Source organism: Otolemur garnettii, unplaced genomic scaffold (assembly GCF_000181295.1).
Source record: "Otolemur garnettii isolate 467f Iridium unplaced genomic scaffold, OtoGar3 scaffold00068, whole genome shotgun sequence".
NCBI classification, from domain to species: domain Eukaryota; kingdom Metazoa; phylum Chordata; class Mammalia; order Primates; family Galagidae; genus Otolemur; species Otolemur garnettii.
In genome coordinates, this window is record NW_003852463.1 from 7585845 (window position 1) to 7600320 (window position 14476).

Here is a 14476-nt window from a genome sequence, read left to right on the forward strand (position 1 = left end):
GATGTCTCCTCCTCTTGGTCAACTGCTTTCTTTCCTAATTTCACCACATGGCCATCTGCCAGTATATAGTATTTTCCAAGATCACCAACTTGGATATGAAGCAGTTTCAACCTCAGAGAGGGACAATCCCACCTTTACTTCCAGCACCTTTATTTTATGTTCACATATAACTGCTCTCTACTTTTTGTTGGGCTTTTGGGGTTTTTTTGAGATAGGGTCTCACTCTGTCACCTGAACTACAAGTAGAATCATCACAGCTCGCAGTAACCTCAAACTCCTGGTCTAAGGGATCTTCTGGCCTCAGATTCCCCAGTAGCAGGGACTATAGGCAAACGCCACCAAACCAGGCCAATTTTTCTATTTTTTGTAGAGAAGAAGGTCTCGCTATGTGACTCAGACCGGTCTTGAATTCCTGGCCCCAACTGGTCCTCTCATCTCAGCCTTCCACAGTGCTGGGATCATAGGTGTGAGCCACTGCACCTACCCCATGCTCTCCAGTCTTTTATCCAATGTGCAACATTCACTTTTCTTTTATATATAGAAGGCCTTAACATATATATGTATATATACAACTATATAAAAAATATAGATACATAAAGTATATATATATATATTTTTAAAAGTCTCACAATAGCATCTGAAACACTCAATTGCTTGTTCTCCCTTCTAATTTGTTAGATTTACCTGAGGTACTACTTAAATCTTCATCTGTAATATAATTTCTTTTAATAGCATTTCTAAACATTTCCCTTATTGCTAAATGAGAAAAAGGTATAATTTCCAGAATTTTCTTAATTAACTTAATCTCCTGTCAAAGTATGTGACTATTCACTCAGAACCATACACAAACAGTTCCCAACTTAAAGTGGTTCAACTTACAATTTTTTGACTTTACCATGGCACAAAGGCAACCAATATCTACTTTGCTCTACTTCAAGTACATATATGACCATTCTGTTTTTTACTTTTAGTATATATTCTACATATACATATTTTTTTTTTGCCGGGGCTGGGTTTGAACCCACCACCTCCGGCATATAGGGCCGGTGCCCTACCCTTTCGAGCCACATGTGCAGCCCTATCATCAATATTTTATCAGAAAATAAGTTTTGTGTTGGATAATCCTGCCAAACTGTAGCCCAGTATAAGTGTTGTAAGCATGTTTAAGGTAGGTTAGGCTGGGCCAGGTGTGGTGGCTTGTGTTTGTAATCCTAGCATTCTGGAATGCCGAGGAGGGTGGACTGCCTGCATTCATGGGTTTGAGGCCAGCCCAAGCAAGAGTGAAACCCCATCTCTAAAAAAATAGCTGGGCATTGTGGCGGGTGCCTGTAGTCCCAGCTACTTGGGAGGCTGAGGCAAGAGAATCACTTAGCCCAGAGAATCACTTAGCCCAAGAGTTTTAGGTTGTTGTGAAGTATGATACCACAGCACTCTACCTAGGGCGGAAGGTAGGTTAGGCTAAGCTATGCTATTCAAGAGGTACAGTAAATGCACTTTAGATTTACAGCATTTTCAACTCACGATAGGTTTACTGTAATGTGACTCTATCATAAGCCAACAAGCATCTGTACTAACAAAGATTTAGTGGCAACATTATGCATAAAATATGAATGTTATTACCTTTTTTTATTAAACAAAACACCAAATACAAATTATGACAATAATTTTACCAAGGTCATATACTTACACATCAGCCAAAACTATCCGAGTCCGTGTCACATTCTCTATGGTGAATTTAGTTTTTCCTCCTTTGCCAGCAATTCTTCCTATTGCTCTGGACAGATGGTCTCCCTTTAGAGGCTTAACTAAACAGGAAAAGCAAGACCTCAGAAAGCAAGCCATCCCAACACACCACTCACTTCCATAAGGTTGAACCACCAACTAAACTGCCCTACTAAATGACACAAGATATGTATCTTTTAAAAAGCTGCTAATAATACAACTCAAGTGATGCTATTAGAAAACTGAGAGTCACAACAGAATACAAAGCTAGCAATACAAAAAAAAAAAAAGGTATTTCGCAGGAAAAGACTACCACATACTTACCATCTGTAATTTCAAAAGATTCCAGGAACAGATCATCCAACCTGATGAGGGCAAGTGCATCCTGTAACGTGAAAATGAACACTGTGAAGACCTTCTTAGACATCTGAGAATCAGTGAAACTCATAAGCTCCAGAGCTAAAAAGTTCAGATTTTTAAAAAATGCTCAATCCACTGAAAGTTCCATGCTGAATATTTTCCAAGTCCCCATTTAAGATGTCATGAAATCACTTACCTCCACCTGAAACCCAAGGATAAAGGCTTTCACAAAATCAGTTGCTTTTGTCAGAGCACTAACATCCTTAGTTTCTTTACAAGTCTGTTTTAAAAAAGGGTGGAGAGGTAAAAATTACAGCTGGGAAGAAAAGAGAAAATGTTCTAACAAAATACCAGGAATGACCTTTCCCATTATAGTAATTTCCTTCACCACTTCTCCTCTCCAATATATTCTGTATGCCTCAGATGTGGGTGAGATTAAGTCCTGAGTTGATTACAAAACAAAACCTTTCAGCTTCAGAGCTGGGCAGTTGCAACTCAAGATTGTGAAATGACTATGCTGTTTTACTGATCAGACTCCAGAGCTAAGAGAAAGATGTTTCTAACACGGTCCAATTGTGCATACTCTGAAGAATATCCATTCTCTGTCCATCCCTTCATTGCCCAACCTGGTGCTTTTCTCTTCTCCCTCAAGGTAATCTTCCCTAGGAATTCTGACTTAATCTTCTAACTTGAATTATCATCTATATGCCCATGTTTCCCAAATCGACCATACTTCCCTTCAATACCAGGTATGCAAATAATAGGACTGGAGTCATCGATCTGATGACTGATACAAGAATGGTTTAACCAGGGATCCTGACCTCAAAAAAATTTGTTAACTGTAAAAATAGCTGCTACTCATAAAATGTCTATCACTATAATTAACATGCTTTACATAGCATAGCACTAATTTTCATGACAACCTTGAATGGTAGGTAAGTGATATGAATACTTTCTTTCATATGTGAAGAAACTAAAGTACTAAAACATGAAAAAAATTTAAACATAGGTTTCATTCCAAAACTGTCATCTCCACTTTCCCACACAGATTCACAATCTGGTTGAGGAGACTACATATTCAACAGAATTAAAACTATACAGGATTATGTAATGGTAAAGTCCCCCAGACTTTCACATTTAAAAGTAGACTCCAGTTCCAATACTACACGTAACCTTGGGTAAGTCCTATACTCTAGGTCTTAAGTTTTCTCATCTGTAAAATAAGGAGTAGAAGATCCCAAGTGTCCCCTACTAGCAGAAAGACTCTCTTATTAGCCTGACGACTCTGGCCAAGATACGTAGCTTCTTTGACCCTCAGTTTCCTCTTAACTGTAAGAGGGGATATACTGTCCCAACAACCAAATGATGCAGCGCATGTCAATGTACCACTATGTGTCTGGTATACAGTAGTACCAACAAATGTTTGTGGCATCCAAATTGATGATCCTGAATAAATAAGACAGCTAACTAACCACAATGAAAGTTTAGGCATTGAAAAAAGCACTGGAAAAAATGTACATATTATAAAGAAGAAAGAACTTGAGCTAGATCCTAAAAGATGACTAGAACAGAAAGAAGACAAGAAAGGGAATAGAAGGAAGGGATACAGCCACCAAAAGATGCTGACATATAGAAATGAAGGAAGACAAAACTGGACCTGGGTCTACTACCTGAAAGAAGAAAGGTTCAGCCAAAAACTTAACTTTTATCCTTTAGAAATATCAAAGACACCAGGATATCACAACAAAAGATCCGTAGTCTGAGAAAATTAATCTGGCACTTCCATGAGAGGACAGAGCAAATAAAGGAAAGATAAAACAATGAATCAAGGGAAACCTACATGGAAACAAGAAGCCTTGGCATGAAACCATGAACACCTGAATGAGTGTGGCAATGGCGGCACTGGGGAGCTGTGCTGTCATTCTGAGATTTTAACTTTAACAACTACTTATAGTGCCTCCCTTTGTTCAATTATATTTTTCTCTGTTATACTGCATTAACAGAAGTAAGTTTATACCTTTCCTGATGATGGTATAAAAAAATCACTAAAAAGAAAAATACAACGTCTAATTTCTGGTCAGATGCTATGGAATAAATATTTATGTATGTATGTACATACGTATATAATCCACATTTTTTTTCCCAAAAAGAGTACCACTAAAACAATTATACAGGCTCAGCACCTGTAGCTCAAGTGGCTAAGGCACCAGCCACATACACCGAAGGTGGCGGGTTTGAATTCAGCCTGGGCTCACCAAAACAATAACGAAGGCTGCAACCAAAAAATAGTCGGGCGTTGTGGCGGACGCCTGTGGTCCCAGCTACTTGGGAGGCTGAGGCAGGACACTTGCTTGAGCCCAGGAGTTGGAAGTTGCTGTGAGCTGTGATGCCATAGCACTCTACCCAGGGGGAAAGCTTGAGGCTTTGTCTCAAACAAAACAAAACAAAACAATTATACACTGCATAACAATGTTTCAGTTAAAGACCCACCACATAGGTCATGGTGATCTCATAAGATTATAATGATGCAGCATATCCAGAAACTTGATGTATGGTATCAGATACTGGCATTTCAAATCAAATAGGAGAAATGACTGATCTTCAGTAATGGTGCTGGGATGTTTGTTTTCCATGTGAAAAAAAAAGTATGTAAATAAATTTATATATGCCATCTAGGTTTGTGTTAAGTGCACTCCATGACATTCACACAATGCCTAAGGATGCATTTCTCCCAATGTATCCCTGATGCTTTTTGTACATAGTTCTTGTAAAACAGCACTTAACTTTATGTTCAAGTATATTCATTACTTATATACTTCTAAGACAATTTATTTACTTGGCCTTCCCTCAATTCAACACATAACACTATGAAAGACATACACAAACATAGCCAGTATGTAGCACAATCTCAGAAGTGACTTAGGAATTCAAATAATATTTGTGTTAAATGCAGATTTTGAAAGCATTTGGTTAAGTTCAAAATATGTGATAAATTAAAAAACTGAAAGAAAAACATTTAACAGAGTAAGTCCCATTAAGAAAAGCCTATTCATAACTTTTCATCTCTGAGGGAAAAGAAAACCTAGCATATTCGAAAATGGTTGAGATTCTCCTTACCCTGATTTCTACATTCCTTGATTTCAAGTTAAAGCGTATCTGGAGTCCCAAATGTTCTACTATAGGAGTAAATATTTTCATCCAGTTTTCTTTTAATGGTGTGTATCTGTTAGCTGGGACTGGAATTTTTCTTATTTCTCCTTTACCACTCTGCAATAAAAGAACACACAACTCAGGAGACCTATGGAGATAGAGAGGTGAAGTTGTAACATGACAACTGATCCACAGAAAGGTTCCTTTCCCTTAACTTACTAAACTTCAGAAAAATCGCTTCCCTAAGAGCAACACAGAACAGCCCCCACAGCTTCAACATCACCCAGCAGCCACCAGCTTCACCCACACGCCTCTAGCCTTCCCTCCACGGTCCCCTGGCCCCAGGGTCCCCGCCAGTACCACGAACCCGTCCCCGGAGAGGGGCGGGAACACAGGCCTCTTCGACGGCCGGGCCTCCTCTGTGTCCATACGGCTCGCGTTCTCGCTCTCCCCTGTTGCTGACAGCTGATCAGCCCGCCGTTTCTTCGCCAACCGGCCACCCTTGCGGGTGACCTGGGTGAAGCCCTCCTCTGCCCCGGCATTCTGCGACTCCATTCCTTCTTCCATCTCCACAGTTTTCCAGCCTCAGCGGGTGCTTCCGGTTCCAACACGTGCGCTGAGCACCGCGCAGGCGCGCCGCGCAGGAGCCAGGCTTCGCCAACCAGCCGCAGGGCTCCGCCCCCTTCCCAGAGAAGTCCCACGCCGGGGACCTGAGGCTGGAGTTGGGTGAGGGCGGTGGGCTATCCTAAAATATGCCTGATCACAATGGACTCCCTCCCGCCGCGAACTCTCAGCCAGAGCACTTAGTAATTAAAATGTGTGTGTGTGATAAAGACGTGGACAAAGGGACGATAAAGAAATTGGTGCAGTCTGTGAAGAACCACCTTCATGGTCTCAGGAGCGCATCTGGCATTATCGGAGTTAACTAAATCAAACTTGTTAGGGCGTCCGGAGACCTAATACGGAAAGCGGGAGGGACAAACTGCCTTAAACGTTGGAGTCTGGTTTCCAAGTTGGTGTTTTTGTGGAGGTCCGGGAGGGGCGGTTGCCGGTGGTGAAATCGGCTGGGCCATGTCGGCCTTCGAGAAGCCTCAGATCATCGCCCATATCCAGAAGGGCCTCAGCTACACGGTGTTCGACTGTAAGTGGGTGCCCTGCAGCGCCAAGTTTGTAACCATGGGCAACTTCGCACGGGGCACCGGCGTCATTCAGCTCTACGAGATCCAGCAGGGGGACCTGAAGCTGCTCCGAGAGGTGGGTGTCGGGTCGAGACGACACAATTCCAGGATCTGGACTGCCGTTGGGGGCGAGTGTGGATCCTAGGGCCTGCATTCCTTTGCCACAGCCTTCGTCCATCATCCCCCCTCAGCCCCCAAAGCAAAGCTTGCCCTGCGCGGGACCAGAGACTCTGACCGCAGATTGAGGAATGTTTCTGATTTAAATCCTTTCTTTTGAGTTCTGAATTCTCACCCGCGGGCTAGTTCATCCGCGCCCTGCCGGCCCCCTTCTCCTGCCATCCCCAGTGCAGTCCAGTGCGAGGTCTCTGGGAAGTCACCTTAAGATTTCGTGTCTCAATTTGAGAACTTTTTGGGCACTTCACAGTAGTTTGCCTTGTTAGTGGGCTCACGTTAGTAAATGCCTTTTCATGCAAGCAGAGCCAAAGCAGGTAGCGGATACTTGCAATGTAGTGACACGTTAATTCTTTCGACAAGTATCAATTGAGTGCCTGTTATTCCCAGTTATAGGAATGGCAGTGTTCTCGATTTCATGTAGGTTTTTTTTTTTCGGGGAAGGGGATAATCAGTTCAATAATCAAACCAACGATGCAAAAATACAAACCGGAATGAGCTGTCTTAACACAAAGGAACACAACTCTAGGAAAGCAAAAACAGTTGGGGTAAGTAGAAGCTAACTAGGCCAATCTAGGAGTAAAGTATGCGGTTTCTAGAGGAAACACCATATTCAGAAGCTTAGTGATGGGAGAAAATTTATCTCCTTAAGAAACTAGAGGGGAAAGGAAGAACCAGACATAGGAAGATCTGTAGGACATTTAAAGGATTTGTGCCTTTTATCTAAGAAAATGGGACATCATTGACAAGACTTTAAGCAGGATGTGGCCAGAGCAGATTTACAAGTTTTGTAAAGATCACTAGGGAACGAATTAGAGAATAAGGATAATAGCTAGCATTTTTACAGATGCTTATAGTTTTAAAAATATCTTTATTTGACTTACTCAAAAAAATGGGTATAAGCAGGTGTTTAGGATTGTAATAAATTGCAAGGTAGGAAAGATTGAGAACTCCAAGGGATCAAAAGGTATGGAGAGAATCCACTGGGAGGAGATAAGGGTGAAATAATAGGTAAAAGAAGAATGCAATTTTGATAGGTAAGTCTAGATGGTGTGTAAGGTCCTGTGCCACTTAAAATTTCCCTGTGTGCTCATTTTTTTATTCAATTTGTTTTCTCTAGCCAGCCACCCTACTGAGTGTTCCAAGCATGACTTGTTCTTTCTACCTTTCCTTCGTTGTTCATCGCTTAGCTCCCAGTCACCTGTTGCTATGCTAACGTTCAGTTCAGATTATCTGTTATATGACATCCTTCCTGATTCTCACACAAAGTAACTTTTCTTTATAGTACATTACTATACTACTTATTATCTGTGCCAGAAATACATTCTGTCCCATTTATCTCTAACAAGATTGTAAACTCCTGGAGAGTAAGGACAATACCTTTCTTTAGTGTGGTTTGTAAGAAGCAGCCACTCAATAAATTACTTGTTAAAGAATAAATGAATGTATGTCTGTAAATAGTGTGTAATATGGGAAATTTAAATATTTTAAAATTATTAACTTGGGGTTCGGTTGTGAACAAAGGTAGAGGTTAGGAACAAATGTCAGTCAAAGGCCAAGAAGAGACCATCTAGAGACTCATGATTTATGATGGAATGCGTGATTCATATATATTTTGGAAATATACTATTCCGCTAGGTAATAGTGCTCTTTGTCTTTCTTCTAGAGATTGTGTAAAATTTTAGCACTTTTTAAAAAGTAATTTTGAAAAATAGTTATAAAAGAAACAAGAAAACAAATAACCGTTTTGCATTTTAGCAGAAGTAATATATGTTTATAGTAGAACATTTAGAAAATATAGATGGGGGGGGAAAAAAGAAAGTACCACCCATAGTGTCAATCCCAGGAATAACCAATCACTTTTTGTATTTTTACCTGGCTCCTTTGGTTCTTTTTCTCTTCCATAAATTATCTACTAAGAACATACTATTTAAAGGTACTGTGTTAAAAAAGGATCAGACATATCTGAAAGATGAGCCCATTCTCTTACTAAAGAGCCTGGACATCAGTATTTTTTTAAACTTCTGTGAGGTGATCCTTATGAGACCAAGGTTGAGAACTCTTAGGCCAGATAGATTATGCATGAAAATACTAGGAAGCAAACTTGATTTATCATTATAGAACTACCCCAAGTCATGTGTTCCAAAGCCCATGCATCTCAGGTGAAGCTGTAAAGGAAGCATTCTGTTAATGTCGTTCCCTTATTGTGTTAATAAAATGATAGGAGGGAATGGTGGGCAGAGCCTCTGTGTACAGTTGAGCAGTTTTTTGTACCACACAAAGGTGTCGGGCCAAGTGTTCAAGTGGAAGCTGAAATCTCTCCTTCATCAAGCCTTGCATGTGTGAGACTTCAGCTTGTAAAGGTCAACTTTTTTCTAATTGGCAAAAAGATATGCTAGGGACTAGGGATGGCCCTGAAAAATGGAATCACAAACATCAGTATTTATTGTATAAAAGCTAGTAATAAGCTAATAAAATTGCTGCTTTCTTAGCCCTTGTGCTACTGAATTCACTGCTTGTTAGCATTTGGTTGACTAAATCTCTTAATGTTAATTAAGTAGTGCCAGGATGCGGAGGAGGAGATACTGACAAGCTGTACTAGACCCACCCGCTTGCAGAACAAAAATAGCTCTAACAGGAGTTATCCATCATGGGCTTCCTTAATCGTGTTAACTTCTGTTGTAGTAAAGAAAGCCTAATAGCTATGTCAAGTATGACCATCAGTGATGGTCATTTTGAGCATCATATAACATAAAAATTGTTAATATATACCATTTTTCTTTGTGGAACAATTTCTTCATTTATTTAACCCAGTTTTCTAGCAAGAAAATTTTTAAATTACCACTGAATTATTTTCATCTTTTCTTTTCCATAATTGAAATGCTTAATGGATGGAGAGGGAACCCTTTTTGTGAACTATAAAAATTTAGCTTTAGTAGTGTCCTCTCTTAATTTAGTGATTATTTCCATGAATGTCAGAGGAAAGATAAAACACACCCTTTTGTAAGCCAATCTGCCAGCAAAGCTCAGTCCTTCTGAGCAAAATACAGTCTTCACTCAATAGAAATGATAAGGGATTAAAAATAAAGTTTATTCTTAATGTTTGTATTTTGATTTTAATTTTAATTTTGCACAAGAGACCACTAGCATGTATGAATCTCTGTTTATTTGATACAAGAAGAGAAAAGAGGACATGGAGGAAGCATGATACCATCTATCCATAGCTTATAAAGATATGATAAATGAAAAAGCCAGAAGACAGAAATCTGAAAATAGGTTTAATTCATGCCTGTACCATTTCCCTCACCAATTCATTTCAGAGTTGGAACATTTCTTTGGTACTTCTAATGACTCTCAGGTTTACTGAACGAGGGCTATATAATAAAAGTGTTCATTACATAGGCCTGGAGGCAGCCTAGTTTAGTAGAAAAAGCTTGGAGTCTACTTGTCTTGTGGGACCTGCACTAGTCACTAAGTCCACGGAACCTGTTTCCTCGTCTTAAAAGTGGCGTTCCAAATACTTAGTTTGCAGTGTTGTAACAGGCATCCATCCTGTGGCCCGTGGGCTGCATTCTTATTTTGTGAGGACACTTTTTGCTTATGCTAATCAGCTTTCCTTAGTGTTTGTGTATTTAATGCGTGGCCCAAGACGCCTCTTATTCTTCCAATATACCACCGAGACAAAAAGGTTGGCCACCCCTGTATAGAAAGACAAAAGATGGTCTAGTCTAGAAGAACATCTGGAAATCTGGAATAGTATCTGATATGTAGGTGTTCAATATATGGAAACAATGAAGAAGATTAAACAGGGTGAGTGATAGTAATTTGGAGTTCCAGCTCAGATTGGAAGGGCGGGGAAGGCCTCTGGGGATGTGGCACTTGAAGTGAAGTCTAAATAGGGAGAAGGATAGAGGCCAGGTGATGTGGAAAGAGGGAACTGCAAATGCCATTGTCTTGAGATGGAAAAGGCCATTGTGAGCTTAAAGAACAAAAAGAAAGCTCAGTGGTGTGGCTGCAGTTAGAGAGGAGGAGGAGGAACAGGAAGTAGAAACAGAGGCTGGCAAGGCCAGATTTCAAAGGGTTTTGTCCACTTTGTAGACTACAGGCCTTGGTGCTGCTCCGGTGAGTCTGTGCCTCTAAATGTAGATACGTTTTACTTCTTTGTTTAATATAAGTAAAAAAGGCACATTTTTAAAATCCACACAATGACACATGTGCAGATATCTAGTATGGGGCCTCTGTCGTGTAATTGTCCAGTTCTCAGTTTGGTTTTTTTCCTCAAGGGCAGCGACTCTCAGGTATGTGCAGGTGTCAGAGAATCTGTACCTCATACTGCTATTTGGGGGAGCATCGTGCAATGTTGGAGTAGTCAGTTTCATCTTTGCACAAGGAAGAGTTTTTCAGCAGGCAAATCTGATTATATGTATTCTGATCTTTTCATCACAAAAAGTAACCCCACAATTTTTTAAAATCATCATCTGCAGGTTTTCTTATTGGCATTCATTTCCTAGTATTTTGTTATAGGCAAGCAAAGAAAATTATTTGAAGAAAATGTAAAAATTGGCTCGGCGCCTGTGGCTCAAGCGGCTAAGGCACCAGCCACATACACCTAAGGTGGCGGGTTCGAATCCCCAGCCCGGGCCCGCCAAACAACAATAATGGCGGCAACCAAAAAATGGCCGGGCGTTGTGGCGGGCGCCTGTAGTCCCAGCTACTTGGGAGGCTGAGGCAGGAGACTCGCTTGAGCCCAGGAGTTGGAGGTTGCTGTGAGTGTGATGCCATGGCACTCTACCCAGGGGGATAGCTTGAGGCTCTGTCTCAAAAAAAAAAAAAAAAAAACAAAAAAAAAATCTTAAAAATTTAAGAAAAACACACCCATTGATTTTTGTTTGGGGGTGAATTTTCTAATAATTGTATTATTTTATTTGAGTACCAGAAGGTCAATATATTCCAGGGGCATAGATTGAGATTCTCTATTCTAAAGAGTCTAAAGGCAAAAGGGAGGAAAGTTTTGCTTCCAGATTTTTATTACCAGCAGCGAAATCTTAGAAGAGCTGTGTGCTTACTGTAGAGACCGAAAAGTGGAGGTTAGATTTACCTCTCGTGGCCCAGCAAGAGGAGCCCTTACTGAAAGTTCCAGGTGACAGCAGAGGAGTTATGGCCTCAGAATGCTTTGGCTGGTGGCAGAGAAGAAAATAGACAACCAGTCTCCCCAGTACTGGCTTCTCTGAGAAGAATTTTCCCAGAGGATTGCGTCAGTAAATAGTATAATCTCCCCTGCACCTGCTAGTCCCATAAGCCTCCTGGAACCGCAGCCTGTCCATCCAGACTCCCTGCTGCTTCCCTCCCAGGCCTGGCTTCACCCTCTGCCTCAGAACATGGAAGCCATTCTCCAAGGCAGAGAGCTGGGCCTGCTGTGCGACAAAGGGGGCAGGGGCTGTTTTCATAGGTTAGTATAGGTTGGGCCTCTGAATTAATTTAACTGTATAAATTGTGTCCTACTAGTGACACAATGCTTTACCGCTATAAATATATTATTTCAGGTTCTTTTATTTGGAAAGCAGGGAAATATCAGAGTGTAAGTGGTCTGTTTGCTCTGTTAAATTGACAAAATTTTGATTCTCCATGTTACCCCATCTTAAGATACTCCTTTTCATAAAATTGGAAAAGCAACTGAAATAAATGACTATTAAATGTTCTGACGCGGTGAGTAAGTGATGGTATCTCAGGTAACATTCCGCAGTTCTGTGCTTCTCCGTCAGTGTGGTCTTTTTATGTTACTGTGGATATAAGACTGTTCCAGGGAGGCTGTACTGTGTGTGCTTTATTTTTTAGACCTGGTTACACAGTAACTGCTAACTTATCCAGATCCCTAAGAGCAGGAGAGTTCGAAGTCTGGGAATTTCCAAAGCCCTATACCATACAATGTATCTTTTAAATTAGAAAAAAAAAGTTCACTTGTAGTATTCACTTGTATATGATAAGCGAATTCTATTTTCTTCTTTGAAAATTGCTGTGCATACTTAGTATAGATAATATATGCTACGTGGAAATGCCCAGCTAAACACTGAAAGTGGCAGGTAAATTATTTTTTAAATTATTTGAAATAGGCCAACCTGGGAGGCCTGAGGATGGGCGGAGGAACTGCAGGGTTGCAAGGGGACATGCCCTGCAGAGGAGATTTGGGCAAATTGTAAGACTCTAGACTTCATTCTCTTTCAGCGACAGGAGGGTATTGTATTAGTTCTTTTCCGAGGACCTTTTTAGCTATATGGTCTTCTACATCTGATTTCCGTAAGCCCCATATCTTAAATAGTGCACTGGTATGTGGTAGTTTTATACAATAATACAATACTAGGAGCAGGAGCCTTTTAAGTTATCTAAACCTCTAAAGATTGGCTAATTCATACTAGCAGTGGTTCATTGGTACACACAGGTTTACAAATCTCTATGTATTGAAAAGGTTCCAGATCAAGTGAACATAAGCATCTTCAGTTTATAAGGTTCTACAGGGAAGAAAACTATTATAAAGACACGTAAAAATTTTTGTTCCTGTAGCCATCTGGAAAGAATTATGCCTTCATTATGTTCTTGTCTCTATTGAGGCTCTTAAAGAATATCACATTAAATGCTGCACCTTTCATATTTGCAAATGAGTGGAGATGGTTGAGTGATCAGCTTATGAATGTCTCATTAGTGAGCTGAGAGGAAAGACAAATTAAAATTTTTTTGACTGTTACATTCTTTTAAACTACAGAAAAATGACTAGGGGAAAACCATGAACATTTTTTATCAGAAAATGTTTTAGTTGCTTATCCTATTATGTGTCATTTAAATCCCACAATAGAGCCATAAATATTTTAGATTATAAATATCTGCTTGTATAAATAACGTATCTTCTCTTCCTCCCGTCTATCAAGATTGAAAAGGCCAAACCCATTAAGTGTGGAACATTTGGTGCAACCTCGTTACAGCAGAGATACTTAGCTACTGGAGATTTTGAGGGAAACCTTCAAATATGGTGAGATTATATATTTAATCAGTATTCAGATAGATGAGATAAGCAATTTCTTTGATAGTCTTATTACTCATCTTCTGAAAGCGAATTCAGATTTTAAAATGTTTCTTTCCGTGTTCAATTTTAACAATTAAAAAATGAGAATTATCTTTTAATATGTATGTCTAGATTTCATATCCAAAATTAAAATACTAACCTATTTTTCTTTAGATATTTTAGATAATGGTATCAACACTTATTTTTACATATGTCCCTCTACCTATAAAGATACAATATATAAAATGTGTATGTATAAATGAAAAATGATATATTAATTGTTTACATGTATTTCAAAAAGAGGTTTAGCATTACAGAATGATATACAAATTTTTGTTCGTTTTAATTTTTTCCTGTAGAACTCAATTCATTTTTCTTTCCTGGTTTGCTTTAACTAACATATAAGCACAACTTTTTAGGAAAACATCTGTTGAACAGTTCAAGACAAAACTATTTTGAATGAGCAAATTACTATTGTGCCAGATGCCCTTAATTTTTATGTTTTACCTAGCTATTTCTTCATAGAGTCGAATGAATTGAAATTCATCTTTAATTACTTTCCAGGAAAATCTGTTATTTTAATCATTTGAAATATACTGTAGGTTTTAGAAAGTCATAAGAAAACTATTTTTTTATGTTATATTTTCTAATATGATTTTGTCAGATTCTCACTTAGAATCTGCTACTCTATGATTAAATTACTTTGACATATTTATCTTAGAATCATAATATAAAACAGAATTAAGCTGTTTGCATTTTTCCTGGCTTTAATGGCTTAATAATGAAATTAGCATTTATTCATTAGTTCTTACATGCCATAACATATTCTTTTTTTTTTTTT

The 14476-nt window shown here is 39.3% G+C and overlaps 2 protein-coding genes across 2 annotated transcripts in view; one reads left to right on the forward strand and one right to left on the reverse strand.

Moving 5' to 3' along the window:
* PNO1 (partner of NOB1 homolog) overlaps positions 1-5863 on the reverse strand; it is a 14260-nt gene extending 8397 nt beyond the window's left edge. The window contains exons 1-5 of the mRNA XM_012807427.2: positions 5593-5863; positions 5200-5349; positions 2279-2362; positions 2047-2107; positions 1688-1805 (exon numbers count right to left, since the gene is read on the reverse strand). Coding sequence (XP_012662881.1) covers positions 1688-1805; positions 2047-2107; positions 2279-2362; positions 5200-5349; positions 5593-5799 — 620 coding nt within the window. The 5' untranslated portion in view covers positions 5800-5863. The remainder of the gene's footprint in view (positions 1-1687; positions 1806-2046; positions 2108-2278; positions 2363-5199; positions 5350-5592) is intronic.
* Positions 5864-6196: 333 nt separating this feature from the next.
* Positions 6197-14476, forward strand: part of WDR92 (WD repeat domain 92) — a 23426-nt gene continuing 15146 nt past the window's right edge. The window contains exons 1-2 of the mRNA XM_012807426.2: positions 6197-6486; positions 13502-13602. Coding sequence (XP_012662880.1) covers positions 6304-6486; positions 13502-13602 — 284 coding nt within the window. The 5' untranslated portion in view covers positions 6197-6303. The remainder of the gene's footprint in view (positions 6487-13501; positions 13603-14476) is intronic.